Source organism: Vicia villosa, unplaced genomic scaffold (genome assembly GCF_029867415.1).
Source record: "Vicia villosa cultivar HV-30 ecotype Madison, WI unplaced genomic scaffold, Vvil1.0 scaffold7, whole genome shotgun sequence".
Lineage (NCBI taxonomy): Eukaryota > Viridiplantae > Streptophyta > Magnoliopsida > Fabales > Fabaceae > Vicia > Vicia villosa.
This window is the reverse complement of record NW_026706810.1, coordinates 2,706,008-2,721,955: the sequence shown is the minus strand read 5'-3', so window position 1 is coordinate 2,721,955 and position 15,948 is coordinate 2,706,008. Positions and strand designations below refer to the sequence as shown.

Genomic DNA, 15,948 nt, shown 5'->3' with positions numbered 1-15,948 from the left:
CAAACTTGCTTAAACCGATTAAAAAGACTATACTATGACATTAAACAATGCAGAATACCTGGATTATCATCAGGAAAGTGGCAAAGACATAGTGAGAATCGTGACCGATCAGATGTATGCTTATGAGTTGAAAGAGTTGAAAAGTCAACTTGAAGATTTGTTGGAGAAGAAGTTTATTCGTCCTAGTGTATCGCCGTGGGGTGCACCTGTTTTATTGGTTAAGAAGAAGGAAAGTTATACGAGGCTTTGTGTTGATTATAGGCAATTGAACAAAGTGACGATTAAGAACAAGTATCCACTTCTGAGGATTGATGATTTGATGGATCAGTTGGTTGGAGCTTGTGTGTTTAGCAATATTGATTTGAGGTCTTGGTATCATCAGATTCGTGTGAAGGTAAAGGATATTCAGAAAACTGCTTTTAGAACGAGGTATGGACATTATGAGTATTCAGTGATGCCGTTTGGTGTGACTAATGCACCTGGTGTATTCATGGAGTATATGAATAGGATTTTTCATGATTATCTTGATAAGTTTGTGGTTGTGTTTATTGATGATATTTTGATCTATTCTAAGTGCGAAGATGATCATGCGGAGCATTTGAAAACTGTTTTGTCTGTGTTGAAAGAGAAGAAGTTGTTTGCTAAGCTTTCTAAGTGTGAATTTTAGTTGAGTGAAGCGAGATTTCTTGGCCATGTGATTTCAAGTGGAGGTATTTCAGTTGATCCTGCGAAGATTAAGTTTGTATCTCAATGGGAAGCTCATAAGTCTGTTTCTGAGATTAGAAGTTTTCTTGGTTTGGCTGGTTATTATAGGAAGTTCATTGAGGGATTTTCTAAGTTATCTTTGCCGTTGACGTTGTTGACTAGGAAGGGTCAAGCTTTTATTTACTTTCGCAATGTGAAGCAAATTTTCAAGAGCTTAAGAGAATGTTGACTACGACTCCTATTTTGATTTTTCCAGTTCCTTTGGAACTGTTTATCGTGTATTGTGATGCTTCTTTGTTGGGTTTGGGAGGTGTTTTGATACAAAAAGGGAAAGTGGTAGCTTATGCTTCAAGGAAACTTAAAGTTCATGAGAGAAATTATCCGACGCATGATTTAGAGTTGGTCGCCGTTGTGTTTGTGTTGAAACTTTGGAGGCATTATTTGTTTGGATCAAGATTTGACGTTTTTAGTGATCACAAGAGTTTGAAGTATTTGTTTGATCAGAAAGAGTTGAATATGAGGCAAAGAAGATGGTCGGAATTCTTGAAAGATTATGATTTTTGTTTGAACTACCATCCTGGAAAAGCGAATATTGTAGCCGATGCATTGAGTAGGAAATCGTTGCATATGTTGATGATTCGAGAATTGGAATTGTTGGAACAATTTCGAGATTTGAGTTTGGTTTGTGAAGCGACGTATAAACAAATGATAAACAACACATATATTTAGCACATACTCACATAGGCCCTAGGTTCATAGGTTCGACGTAGCGGCTCTAGGGAGCCGACCCTTCCCATGGGTATGTTCTAGAAGGTCTCATGGGGCCGCTCGTAGCCTCCGAGACTTTTTGTCTCTTTGGATTTTAGAACAACTCATTTTATCCATGAGGTTCGAATTTTTGGGGTCGGTTCTCGGAGAGATCAGCTAAATACCCAGTCCTGCCCTCAACAAAGTCAAGCCTCGTTTTGGACATTTCCGAATATTCAACCCACTCCGAGTGGAGTTATCAATAAGACTCGTAGGCGATTCAAGTCCCCCCTGGTCTCAAAGATAACTCTCACACTTAGGTTTTAACACAAATATATAACCCAGCAATGCCTATATAATATAACAATTAGGCAGTTAAATGCAAATATATTAACATAAGCAATTAAATATTTTAAGGCAAAAATAAATAAATAAACAAATTAAATATATAAAAAACAATCACAAATCCTAAAAATGGCAAATTTGCCAAACCCTAAAAAATTTGCCAAAACCTAAACCCTGCCAAAACCTAAAGGAGCATAGTATTCACCATTAAGTGTTTCAAAACAACCAACAAGATGATGCCACGCCATCATCTTCTTCACTTGACCTGCAAATTCCTAAAACAAATAGCTACGATTTTGCTAGGGATTCATCTCCTACCAAATCAACCTATTTAATAACGAATAGCACACATGTGCATATAAACATTTCGCGACCTGTCTATCCTCTTCGTCCCAACCGTACGAATCCAATCATGCCCTTGGTTTAACCTAATTTTAACCCTAACAGAAAATCCCAAATCCAACTTATGAACCCTAACTCGGCCGATAATGGTGATTTACGTTTTAAACATACAAACCCCAATTAAACCACCCAGAAACGTTCAGGGCATCAAGAATAATCAGAATATACAATCAATTTGCCATGGATGCGCATGAATTATTCTAATCGATCATAACTTTAAAACCACATACCTTGGCTCGGTGGAGAACAATCTGAGGGTGTTTATGCAGAGCAACGATACACACAGCTTCAGAATGATCTCAGGAATCTTTTGCAACCTTTTAATCTTCTTTTAATAGCCTAATTCTCCCTAACCGAATTGGAGTTTTGGATGAACTTTCTTGCTCTTGCCAACGTGCCTTTCACCAGAATTTTTTTTTAACCTCCCTTCGGTTGCTATGTGTCATGTACTTATAGGGGAACAAAATTAGGTCAACAAAACAATCCAAAGGCCCTTTGAATCAAATCTTGCCAAGCTTGGAGATTTGATTTGAAAGTTAAATTGAAACCTTCTATTTTTGTCAAATTTTGTACCAATCTTTTTCACTCATTATAGCACGAAATTAGATTGCAAATATGCAATAAATATTGATTGGAATTGATCAATATGAATCCTTTAATCCAATATTTGATTTTCTTTTCAATTATATCACTTTAAATCATTTTTTAAGTGAAAAAAAATTATAGAAAATTCAATAAAAATGATATAATTCGTGGCCAAAGGTTTGGATAACTTAGGTAGCTTGTGTACCAATATTAAGTCATAAAAGGTTAGGCCCATTTGCAAAAAAATTCTAATTTGAACATCTTTTATTTCACATTTTGCCTCCAAGATTACCCAACTTTGACAAGGCATATCTCTCTCAATTTTTAAGATATGAAGGTGTTCTAGGACTTTTTGGAAAATTCAAGATGTCCTCTATAAGCCACGTTGGAACATATTTTTCATTTGGGGATTTTATCTTGATGATATGCCCTTTGACAAAAAACTGTCTTTGGTTGACTTTTGAAAAGGACCTATAATCTTTTGTACCATATCTCCCAAATGAAGCATTTCTGGCCTTGGCTGGTGAGAGAAAAAGTTGTAGAGAACCCAATTTCCTTCCAAATAGGATTTGAGTGAGGAATTTCTGATGTTCCATGTGAAAGTTATGGCTAGTCAAAGTTGAGTTGACTTTCTCCTATAAAAAACCCTAATTTGAACCTTTTGAATTTGTTCATTTCTGAGTTTTTATTGATGAATCATGATAAACCCTTGATCAAATGATGGATATAATCTCCCATACTTGATGTTGACCAAAATTCATGAGCTTTGACTATACTTTGACCATGGTTGGATTTTAGGTCAACCTAGTCGACTGTGGATCATCTGAGCCATTGAATGAGCACACTTTGGGATTGGATTTTGACTTTTGACATAGAGGTATCTTGAAACATAGTGAACCATGGGGAACTCCCTTGGAGACCTTATTTTGTTAATTTCCTCAGGAGGGTACTAAACCCTAGTTTTAGGAGATCCTTGCTTAGGAGAATGCCTTAATGAAACTCTTGAGCTTTGAATCATTGTGAATGAAATGTGGAAGGAAAATTTTGGGGTATGACAGCTGCCCCTATTTAATTACCTTTGATTGAATGGCGTGAGAATACGCAGTTCTCACGTCTTTCGGATCGAATAGTTATTAAATAATGGAAGACCCCTTGAATTTGCCTTGTACCTGGTAGTGAAAAAGGAATTGCCTTGCTAACGCCTGAGACTTACATAGCGAGGACTCGTAGTTTGCTGCGTAGAAAGTAGTTAACTTGCTATGGTGCTAGCAAGATTTTGCAGTTTGTAGGAAACCCACTTACTATAATTCTAGTAAGTCGTCGCGGTTGGTATACCCACTCCCTATCGTAGTTTGAGTAAGTTTATCGTAGATGGTAGGGCCCACTTACTATAGTTCTAGTAAGTCATCGCGGTTGGCCGTACCTACTTACTATCGTAGTTTGAGTAAGCTTATCGTAGATGGTATGACCCACGTACTATAGTTCTAGTAAGTCGTCGCAGTTAGTCATACCTGCTTACTATCGTAGTTGGAGCAAGCTTATCGTAGATGGTATGACCCACTTACTATAGTTCTAGTAAGTCGTTGCAGTTAGCCATACCTGCTTACTATTGTAGTTGGAGCAAGCTTATCGTAGATGGTTTGACCCACTTACTATAGTTCTAGTAACTCGTCGCAGTTATCCATACCTACTTGCTATCGTAGTTGGAGTAAGCTTATCGTATATGGTATGACCCACTTACTATAGTTTTATTAAGTCATCGCAGTTAGCCATACCTGCTTACATTCGTAGTTTCAGCAAGTTTATCGTAGATGGTGTGGCCCACTTACTATAGCTCTAGTAAGTCGTCGCAGTTAGCCATACCTACTTGCTATCGTAGTTGGATTAAGCTTATCGTAGATGGTATGACCCACTTACTATAGTTCTAGTAAGTCGTCGCAGTTAGCCACACCTGCTTACTATCGTAGTTTTAATTAATCCCAAAAGGATTACTTGCCATAGCCCTAGCAAGCTCACCTGGACCAATGGGATTCGCTCGCTGTTGAAAGTATTTTTGGGTAAATATTTTCGGTATATATCGTATCCACAGAGATTGGTTTAATATTACTGTCGTTCTATAGTTGTTTATTTTGAGTGAGGAAAGTAGATGAATTTGTTGTGTGATTATAATTATGCTATTAAATCTAAACAATAATTTAAATGCAAATTCTGAAAGTTTGTTAACGATTAAAGAGATATGTTGAGCTTTAGGGTTCATCAACCTATTCCTATACAATTTGTTAATTAAATCACAATTGAACAATCATTTGAATTACTATGTTCACTTATCCTCAAATATGATTCCATGTCTGCAAACCAAATTAGATAGACTTTTACCGTTATGAGACTCGATCTCTCCAAATATCAATATCGATAATAGTAATAAAGAACGATAATTATGAAAACCCAATCACAATTCCATCTCTGCAAATTGAGACTGAATCAATATAGTAACCTAGAGCAAAAGTTAGAATCTTTTCTTTCGATCAAAGACTCCACAATGATTTAAGATAAAAACAAGGTTTCTTATTGATAATAAATTCAAACAATTGTTCATAGGAATTAATCAATGGTATTGTATATTCATAGGCTAACTACTACCTTAAACTCAACAAGAGGAATTTAGCTCTCCATAGACATGAAGAACACACAAGAATCAATAGAGGAATTCATCTTCATCAATGGAATGTCTTCAATTGGTTAAGAATCCACCTTCAATTGTTGTTCTTAGCTTCAGGATCAGATTTCTCTCCTAATTTCGCTCACAAAAAGTCTCTCTCCAAAGTCTCTCTCCTTATGAGGATTAGGGCTTTTATTTATAGCCTTTTTTCTTTATAACGCAATCACCGCGGCGCGACACGGGCTGGCGCGGCGCGAACCCAAGTCAGAAGGTCTCGTGCGTCTCGGCTATGATTGGCGCGGCTCGCCACTTGCTTTAGCCCAATTCTTTGTGATTCCTCTTTCTTCAGAGCTTCTACGCTTGCGTGTTCCTTCGTCTTTGCTCCTTAACCTCAATATCTGCACAAATAACACCCAAAGTGACACAAGTCGTTCTACAATTAACATCGAACCTCGAAAGTTCAATTCTAACTATAAAATCCTTAAAAATCACAAGATAAATTCACTTTTAGCTCAAAGGTAGTTAATGTAACACATGAAAACACCATTTATTCACTCCTAACACTTGCCCCGGTGCGGACAAGTTTACTTGCATAGAAGATTGCTTTGCAAATGCGTATGCATCATGCGTATGCTTATGATCTTGTTGTTTGTATAATGTAGACGTATGAATGTTTGCGTGCGAATGTTGCGTGTAAGAATGTTTGTGTGCAAATGTTGCGTGTATGAATGTTGGTGTGCAAATGAGTATGTATGTGTGATGACTTCAACGTTTTATCTCTTTGTCACCCATTGAATTTGTTTAACCCTTTCAAGCTGTTTGCAAATCCTGATTTGGATTGTTCTGGGATGATCTACTGGTAACATCCCTAGTAAGAGAGATCGTAGCGGATCAGAATGATTGTAGCGTGAGGCGTATATTGCGTGTCGGCGATGTCATGGTTTCGTTCCCATTGCTTTTGTTTTGCAAATTTGTAAGTTTCTCATTTTGAGTCCAATGCTAAAGTTTATGAAAATAATTTATCCTTTGCACATTGTCATACCCTAATTTTGACCCCCCCTGAGATGTCACACCTTCTGGCATTTCATCAAACTCAAGATAAATACTCAGAGCAGTCACTCTTTCATCTGGTACCTAATCAAGGATGCTCAAGGACAAAGGAGTTCAGGCAAAGGATCAATCAATATGAGAAGGACTTCTAATACAAACATGGGACTCAGATGATTCATTTACCCACCCTTGTTGATTATACATCAGTAATCAGGGCTCGGGTTTGTTCAGATCACCAGGCTTGGGTTTTGAGCCCATCAAGGACTAAAGATCAGGGACCACATTTGGGAAACCCTAAAAAGCCCCAGGGCATCACTCAAGAGACCCAATCATCTTCAAATGATGCATACGACAATGTCCATTAGGCATTGTACTTCAATTCAAGATCTACAATCATCAATTTCACTTGGTCGACAATTAGGGTTTTTGACCTAATTTACCTAGATAATTGACTTTTAATCAGGACATGGGTCTCTAACTCAAAATAAGACTCAAGAGCTTCTAGTACCTCAATATAGTCCATTCATATCACTCATCTGAGGAGGAGAACTTGATTCATTACTAAAGTCCAAGATTTCACTTTATCTGGAAAAAGTCAACTGTACAAGATCACCTTTGACTTTTAAGATTATTGGTCAAACCATGAAGTTTAAGGGTCAATATAACCAACATATGATTATTAAAGTCTTTTGACCAAATAAAATCAAGAAAATTCATCAAGGATCAAAAAGTCAACAAAAAGTGAAACTAGTGCATTTTGACCTAGTTCATGGATCTCAAAATTTCACTTACACAACTCAAAAAACTTCCAACATGAAAGTTGTAGATCTCATCAAATAAAACAACTTCTTACAAAGGAACTTTTTCAAAGGATCAATCATTTAAGAGATATGAACTTTGGAAGCTATAGGTCATGAAAAACTTAGAAAAATTCTAAGTATTTTAACCTAGTTTTCTTCAAACTTTGGGCCTGTTTTTCACAAATTTCCCAAATGATTTTGGAAAAACTCCAAAATAAATAATTGAAGTACATGTTAAGGGCTTTTCAAATTATGCTCAACCTTCTCCAAATTCATTTTGAGCTAAGAGTTATACTTGTTCAAAGTTGGCCTCATGAAGTAAAATTATAGGTCATGTACCATTTTGAAACTTTGCAAATTTGTGCAAATGACTTCACTAATGGATGCTACACGACCCATAACACATAAGAAAAGATGCAATGCATTCATTTTCACCATGGCATGAGAATTGGAGAATATCCCAAAACAAGAACATGTGATTATGTAATGATTACATTTGTGAATTTATGGCAAATGGATGAATCACCAAAGGAATCTTATCACCAACCAATTGGATCACACTCTGCATCAGAAATGTTCCCCAAGATCAGATAAGATCAATGGATAGAGAGCTAGCTCGGTTTGGCCATCATTACATTTTGGAGATTCTTTGAATTTCTTCATGGCCAAGAAACCAAAACTCCCTCATTAAGCAAGCTCACTCCTCCAATCTGTACAGAGATCTTTTCCTATAAATACAAGTGCATTCCTCGGTATTAGACACACCAAAGCAACTCGACTTCTTGCTTTCTCTTTCTCTCCCTCATGCTTATGGTTTTCAAAAGTTCTTTGGCAAGAAGAATCGAATTCTTCAAACCAGAGCTCTTCTTTTGAAAGTAAGCTTTCTAACACCTCGAGGAGGTTCATTAGAAGTGATCCAAGCACCTAGATCACTTCTGTAAGTGGAGGAACACCATAGTCACTTCCATTTTGGAGCTCGAGCAGTTGGAGGTCTGTAGTATAATTCAGGAGGTATCAAGCAAGTCCAAGCATTTTCAGTATATATCGTATCCACAAAGATTGGTTTAATATTATTGTCGTTCTATAGTTGTTTATTTTGAGTGAGAAAAGTAGTTGAATTTGTTGTGTGATTATAATTATGCTATTAAATCTAAACGATAATTTAAATGCAAATTCTGAAAGTTTGTTAACGATTAAAGAGATATGTTGAGCTTTAGGGTTCATCAACCTATTCCTGTACAATTTGTTAATTAAATCACAATTGAACAATCATTTGAATTACTATCTTCACTTATCCTCAAATATGATTCCATGCCTGCAAACCAAATTAGATAGACTTTTACCGTTATGAGACTCGATCTCTCCAAATATCAATATCGATAATAGTAATAAAGAACGATAATTATGAAAACCCAATCACAATTCCATCTCTGCAAATTGAGATTGAATCAATATAGTAACCTAGGGCAAAAGTTAGAATCTTTTCTTTCGATCAAAGACCCCACAATGATTTAAGATAAAAACAAGGTTTCTTATTGATAATAAATTCAAACAATTGTTCATAGGAATTAATCAATGGTATTGTATATTCATAGGCTAACTACTACCTTAAACTCAACAAGAGGAATTTAGCTCTTCATAGACATGAAGAACACACAAGAATCAATGGAGGAATTCATCTTCATCAATGGAATGTCTTCAATTGGTTAAGAATCCGCCTTCAATTGTTGTTCTTAGCTTCAGGATCAGATTGCTCTCCTAATTTCGCTCACAAAAAGTCTCTCTCCAAAGTCTCTCTCCTTATGAGGATTAGGGCTTTTTTTATAGCCTTTTTTCTTTATAACGCAATCACCGCGGCGCGACACGGGCTGGCGCGGCGCGAACCCAAGTCAGAAGGTCTCGCGCGTCTCACCTATGATTGGCGCGGCTCGCCACTTGCTTTAGCCCAATTCTTTGTGATTCCTCTTTCTTCAGAGCTTCTACGCTTGCGTGTTCCTTCGTCTTTGCTCCTTAACCTCAATATCTGCACAAATAACACCCAAAGTGACACAAGTCGTTCTACAATTAACATCGAACCTCGAAAGTTCAATTCTAACTATAAAATCCTTAAAAATCACAAGATACATTCCCTTTTAGCTCAAAAGGTAGTTATGTAACACATGAAAACACCATTTATTCACTCCTAACAAACTCTCCCCAACTTAGAGTTTTGTTTGTCCCTAAACAAAATTACTTACCTCAACGAAACAACAAAAACATACCAACAATCATGCCACAAGTTTTTTCAAAAAGGTTTTTCAAGTGGCTCAATTCAGCAGCCAAATCAGATACTCCTCATCTCCCTGCAAACTCAGAACACATACATGAAACAGATTTTGAAAGAAAATTACCTCCAGAAGTTCAAAATGCTACACAATTGCAATTGAATCAACACTAATCACTCTCATAAAAAAGTATGATGAATCATAGAGGGGTTAAACACTCATCCAAACGATTAAATCAACAAAAATCCATATCATACGTTCACCATATCGTTAGCATCAAGTCCTGTGGAATCTGAGAATCAGAAGGTCTTTCTAGGGTTGTAATGTGGTTTTAGATTCAAAGAGAAGAAGATAAACGAGGGTTGTTCCTATTCTAGGGAAGCATCCGAATCATATCTCCTTTCCTTTTTCCTTTATACCTCAAACTTTCTCACCCACTTCTCCCCTTTTTTCATTCGTAGCTCGATGTTTTTCTTATTCTTTTTTTTTTCAATTGTTTTCTTTCAAACATTGTTTTTCTTTTGTTTCTTTTTTTTTCAAGCTACGAATTTCTTTCGTTCTTTACAAATCACCACCTACAAACTTACTCTTCTTTTTGGTATGATTCTCCCCAACTTGGAGATCACCCTGTATTCAGATTCTATGAATGCTCCCCTACTTTCTATGAAGGTAAAAGAGAAAACACATCACCAAATTTTGTGGTTGATGGTCCAAAACAAAAATTTTTTATTCAGATCAAGACTCACCAGGTTTTTCCTTGGTGCATATGATGGAATTTATTTTGACCTCAGGCTCAAAGAATGGTTAGCAAAGGATCACACTCTCACAGAAGAAAATAAGTTTTAAGATGGAATCGACTCAAAGAAACTCTCAGATTCAAACAAATGCCTAAATCACTTCCACAGATTTCCACAAACGATGCGACAAATGGTTTAGCATGATACAAACAAGTTGAAATAATCGATGGTCTCCTGCATATATAGTAAACAATGGAAAGTTTTCCTCACAATGGTTAAGGCTAAGCCGATCCAACAAAAATGGTGTACCATAAAGAACTTCTTCCAAGTATTTACTAACAACCTATGTTTCATGCACACACTAGGAGTTTGAGTTTGAAAATTCATACCTGACTTGCTACTTATTGAAAAAAAGAAAGTGAAAACTGAAATTTTTGAACATTCACTTACTACCACTTTCATACATGTTGCTCCATTATTGGTACTTTGCTTGCTCTTCATTTGAGCTTTTCTTTGTGTTTTCAGGACTACTCACTCTAAATTGAGAACATCATAAAAATAAAAAAAACCAAAACAACTTGCAATACTTAAAACAAGATTGACAATAAGCACACAATATCATCATATCAGTTACCCACTTGGAGACATAATCCGCTGCAACTAGAATATATTCATTAGCAAAAGAAGGAAGAAAGGGCCCCATGAAATCGATTCCCCAACAATCAAAAACTTCTACTTCAATAATGGTTTGAAGCGGCATCTCATCTCGTTTACTTATCCCACCAACTCTTTGACATTTGTCACAATTCTTTGCATGATGATGGGCGTCTTTGAAAATAGTAGGCCAGAAAAAACCGGATTGGAGAACTTTTGTTGCCATCCTCCATCCGTTGAAATGCCCACCACTAGGTGAATTTTGACAGTGCCACAAGATTTGTTGGGCTTCTTCTTCAGTAACACATCTTCTTAAAATGCCATCCTTACTTATCTTGAACAAATATGGGTCGTCCCACACATAATATTTTGCATCGGCTAACAACTTTTTCGTTTTGTTCCAATCAAAATCCTCCGGTATCATACCAGTTGCTTTATAATTAGCAAGATCGGCGAGCCAAGGTCTTATTTGGAGTTGAAAAAGTTGTTCATCCGGAAACTCATCATTTATTTCAGCCTCTTGGTTGGTGACATTTACATTGACCAAACGGGATAAATGATCTGCTACCACATTTTCTGAACCTTTTTTATCCCGGATTTCTATGTCAAATTCTTGCAAAAGAAGAACCCAACGAATGAGCCTTTGCTTCGAATCCGGTTTAGTAAGCAGATATTTAATGGCCGCATGGTCTGTGTAAATCACCACTTTTGACCCAATGAGATAGGATCTTAATTTTTCAAGGGCATACACTATAGCTAACAATTCTTTTACTGTGGTAGCATAATTGACTTGAGCATCATTTAGCACCTTACTTGCATGGTGTATGACATGAAATATTTTTCCTTTTCTTTGGCCTAATACCGAACCTATGGCATAATCACTAGCATCACACATAAGTTCAAAATGGTTTTTCCAATCGGGTGCTACGATCACAAGTGCGGTGGCTAGCCGTTCTTTTAGGTCATTGAAAGCTTGTACACAAGATTCATCAAAATTAAAACATGTACCTTGGTTGAGTAAATTACTCAAGGGCTTGGCAATCTTTGAAAAATCTTTCACAAATCTTCTATAGAATCCTGCACCTAAAAAGCTTCTTACTCCTTTGACATTTTTATTGGAGGTGGAAGCTTTGAAATTATCTCCACCTTGGCCTGGTCCACTTCAAGTCCTCTGGAAGATACTTTGTGTCCGAGTACAATTCCTTCAGTTACCATGAAATGGCATTTCTCCCAATTTAATATCAAATTGGTTTCAATACATCTTCCAAGTGCCACATCCAAATTATTCAAGCACATATCAAAAGTTTTTCCAAATACTGAGAAGTCATCCATGAATACTTCAATACTTTCTTCAATGAGGTCTGAGAATATGGCTTGCATACACCGTTGGAAAGTAGCTGGAGCATTACATAATCCAAATGGCATCCGTCTATATGCGAAAATTCCAAATGGACATGTAAAAGCTGTCTTCTCATGATCTTCTGGGTTTACCACAATCTGATTGTACCCGGAATACCCATCTAAGAAGCAATAGTAATTCTGTCCCGATAACCTCTCAAGCATTTGATCCATGAATGGTAGAGGGAAGTGATCTTTTCTCGTAGCTTTGTTGAGTCTGCGATAATCGATGCACATTCTCCACCCGGTTACGGTTCTTGTTGGGATGAGTTCATTCTTGTCATTACGGATTACCGTCATGCCTCCCTTCTTTGGCACAACATGTACTGGACTCACCCATGCACTATCAGAAATTGGGTAAATCATACCTGCTTCTAGAAGTTTGATCACCTCCTTCCTTACTACCTCTTTCATTGTTGGATTTATTCTTCTTTGTGGTTGAGCTACCGGTTTGAATTCTTCCTCTAACATGATCTTGTGCATGCAATATGCAGGACTTATACATTTCAGATCCGCCAATACCCATCCAATTGCAGCTTTATTCTTTTGGAGAACTTGAATGAGTCTTGCCTCTTCTTTTGTAGTCAACTTAGAACTGATAACGACCGGTTTATTTCCCTCTTCATCTAGAAAGACATACTTCAAATGAGGTGGGAGTAGCTTTAATTCTATCTTTGACTCTTTAACTCCTTTTTTTAGCTCCAAATCTTCTACCTTGTCCTCCTTTGTGATCGTGTTGCCACCTTTCTCTAGTTCCTTTAAAAACAACTCAATTTCTTTTTCTTCTTCTTGAGTAAGTACATTGAAAGATTCAACAAGAGATCTCTCTAAAGGGCTAGATGGATGAATTTGGTTTGCCACTTCAACTACACTCTCTTCAGTAACATCCATGCGAAAACAGTCATTCTTGTCTTTTGGTTGCTTCATGGCATCGAAAAGATTAAAGCATACCTCTTCATCTTGAACTCTTAACTTCATTATACCATCATCAATATCGATCATCATCCGGGCTATTTTCATGAATGATCTTCCAAGAATGATAGGGGACTCCTTATCTTCTTCCATGTCAATCACAACGAAATCTACCGGAAACAAAAATTTGTCAACTTTCACTAACATGTCTTGTGCAACTCCATAAGGAAGAGTGGTTGATTTATCTGCTAATTGTAAAGTCATTCTTGTTGACTTCATCTCAATATTTCCCAACCGCTTCACTATTGATAGAGGAATTAAATTGATACTTGATCCTAGATCGATCAATCCATTCCCAATATTCTGATTGCCAATTGTAACCGGCAATGTGACTCTTCCAGGATCTCTCGCCTTTTGAGGAAGGCGTGATATTATAGCACTACATTGTGCATCAATTATAACAACTTCTTCTTCCGGTCTTTTCTTCTTTGTCAAGATATCTTTCATGAATTTCGCATATTTTGGCATTTGAGCAATTGCTTCGGAGAATGGAATATTAATTTGTAGTTGTTTAAAAATTTCCATAAACCTTGCATATTGCCTCGCATTGTCCTTCTTTGATGGAGCATGGGGATATGTCAAATGTTGACTTGGTATCACGTTGCTTGCCATCTTTTCTCTACTACTCTTTCTTTTTAGCTTTTCTTTCTTTTTAACTTCTTTATTCACATTTTCTTCTTCAGCATTATTATCAATAATTTCATATTCTTCATCTTCTCCATCATGTTTTTCAGCTTTCTCTTCCGTATCATCTTCAACATCATTCTTTTCAACTTCATTATTACTTCCTTTTTGCCTAGTCCTTGTCACCACCGCTTTGCAATGCTCTTTTGGATTCTCTTGAGTGTTGGCTGAGAAAGTTGCATTTGATTGATTAGCTGCAATCTGTTTAGCCAGTTGGCCCACTTGAGTTTCCAAATTCTTTATAGCTGCCTCTTGATTCTTTTGATTTGTCATTGACATTTGCATGAACTGATTCATGGTCTCTTCCAACTTAGATTGTCCTCCTTGTTGTTGTGGCGACAGTTGAGCGTAAGGTTGAAAGGCTTGTTGTTGATATCCTTGATTATGTGGCCTTTGTTGATAACCTTGATTGTTATTCCTTGGTGGATAACCTTGTTGATACGGAGGATTCTGATATTGATTATGCCTTTGTCCTTGATTGTTGTTCATGTAATTCACTTCTTCTTCCAACACCGGCGGGCAAAATCCTGTCTGATGCTCTCCCTTGCATAACTCACACTTCGCAACTTGGTAAGAATTAGATACACCATTTAGCTCCTTGAGTTGTTGTGGTAATTTAGACATTTGTTGTGTCAAAAGTTCCACTTGCGATGTTAATAACTTATTTTAGGCCAGCAGAGCATCACTGTTATTTAATTCTAAAATTCCGGCTTTCTTATCTCTGACAGTTCGATCATGATTACCCTGACGATCATTCAGAGTCATTCGCTCAATTATCTGAGTAGCTTCAGCAGGTGTCTTGGACATGAGTGAACCACCGACTGTGTCATCCAAGAGTGTCTTGTTTGTAGGCGTGAGACCATTACGGAAAATGGGGATTTGATCAACTTCTGCAAAACCGTGTCCTTTGCACTTTCTCAACATAGCTTTATACCTTTCCCATGATTCATTCAATGATTCATTACTTCCTTGAGAGAATACGGCTATTGCTGTTTTTGCTTCAAAGAATCGATTTTGAGAGTAAAACCTTTCTAAAAAATTTTCCTCTAAGGTATTCCAGTCGATCATCACTGTTTCGGGTTGATCCAAGTACCATTATTTTGCCTTAGATAACAAAGAATGTGGGAACAACCTTTTGAATAGTGTCTCTTCATCAACTTGAGCTACACCAGTCGTACCCGCTAACTCATAGAACCGAGTAAGATGCGTGTACGGATCTTCGTGGTCCAATCCGGCGAAAGGACTTGCACAAATCAACTGTATGATACCGGTCTTCAATTCTGACGGTCGCCCGTTGGCGGCAGTTCTAGCAAACTGTGGGTTGAGTCTTGGACTATTTGCACATGGACCAGGAGCAGCCATGTTGACAACAGTTGGTTGTATAATAACTTCCTGTTCTTCTACAGCGAATAGTTCGTGAAAGAAAAGTCCTTCTTGCGACTCGTCAATTGTTTCAAGTTGTTGTGACGATGTCGCGGTTGCGTTGTCTCTTGCTCTTGCTATGCTTTCTCTTCTTCGTGTTTTGCTGTTTAACCTCCTAGCAGTCCTTTCGATCTCGGGATCAAAAAGAAGTTGATCACCTGGGATTTTGCTGCGCATAAACGAAATTCTGCAAAAACTAACAAACGAGTGAAACAACAAGGTCAATAAAATAGTAACAAAAACTCAAAATAAAAACTATTGCAATGCGTGCAATATTGACACCAATCCCCGGCAACGGCGCCAATTTGTTGAAAGTATTTTTGGGTAAATATTTTCGGTATATATTGTATCCACAGAGATTGGATTAATATTACTGCCATTCTATAGTTGTTTATTTTGAGTGAGGAAAGTAGTCGAATTTGTTGTGTGATTATAATTATGCTATTAAATCTAAACAATAATTTAAATGCAAATTCTGAAAGTTTGTTAACGATTAAAGAGATATGTTGAGCTTTAGGGTTCAT

The 15,948-nt window shown here is 37.0% G+C and overlaps 1 protein-coding gene across 1 annotated transcript; it reads right to left on the bottom strand.

Moving 5' to 3' along the window:
• Nucleotides 1–9,205: 9,205 nt before the first annotated feature.
• On the bottom strand, nt 9,206–13,411 carry LOC131643143 (uncharacterized). Its single transcript, XM_058913296.1, has 5 exons — nt 13,148–13,411; nt 12,850–13,102; nt 12,465–12,672; nt 12,161–12,377; nt 9,206–9,316 (listed from the first exon to the last, which is right to left on the bottom strand). Exons 1-5 carry the CDS (start codon nt 13,409–13,411, stop codon nt 9,206–9,208), a joined length of 1,053 nt encoding a protein of 350 aa, XP_058769279.1.
• Nucleotides 13,412–15,948: the final 2,537 nt, after the last annotated feature.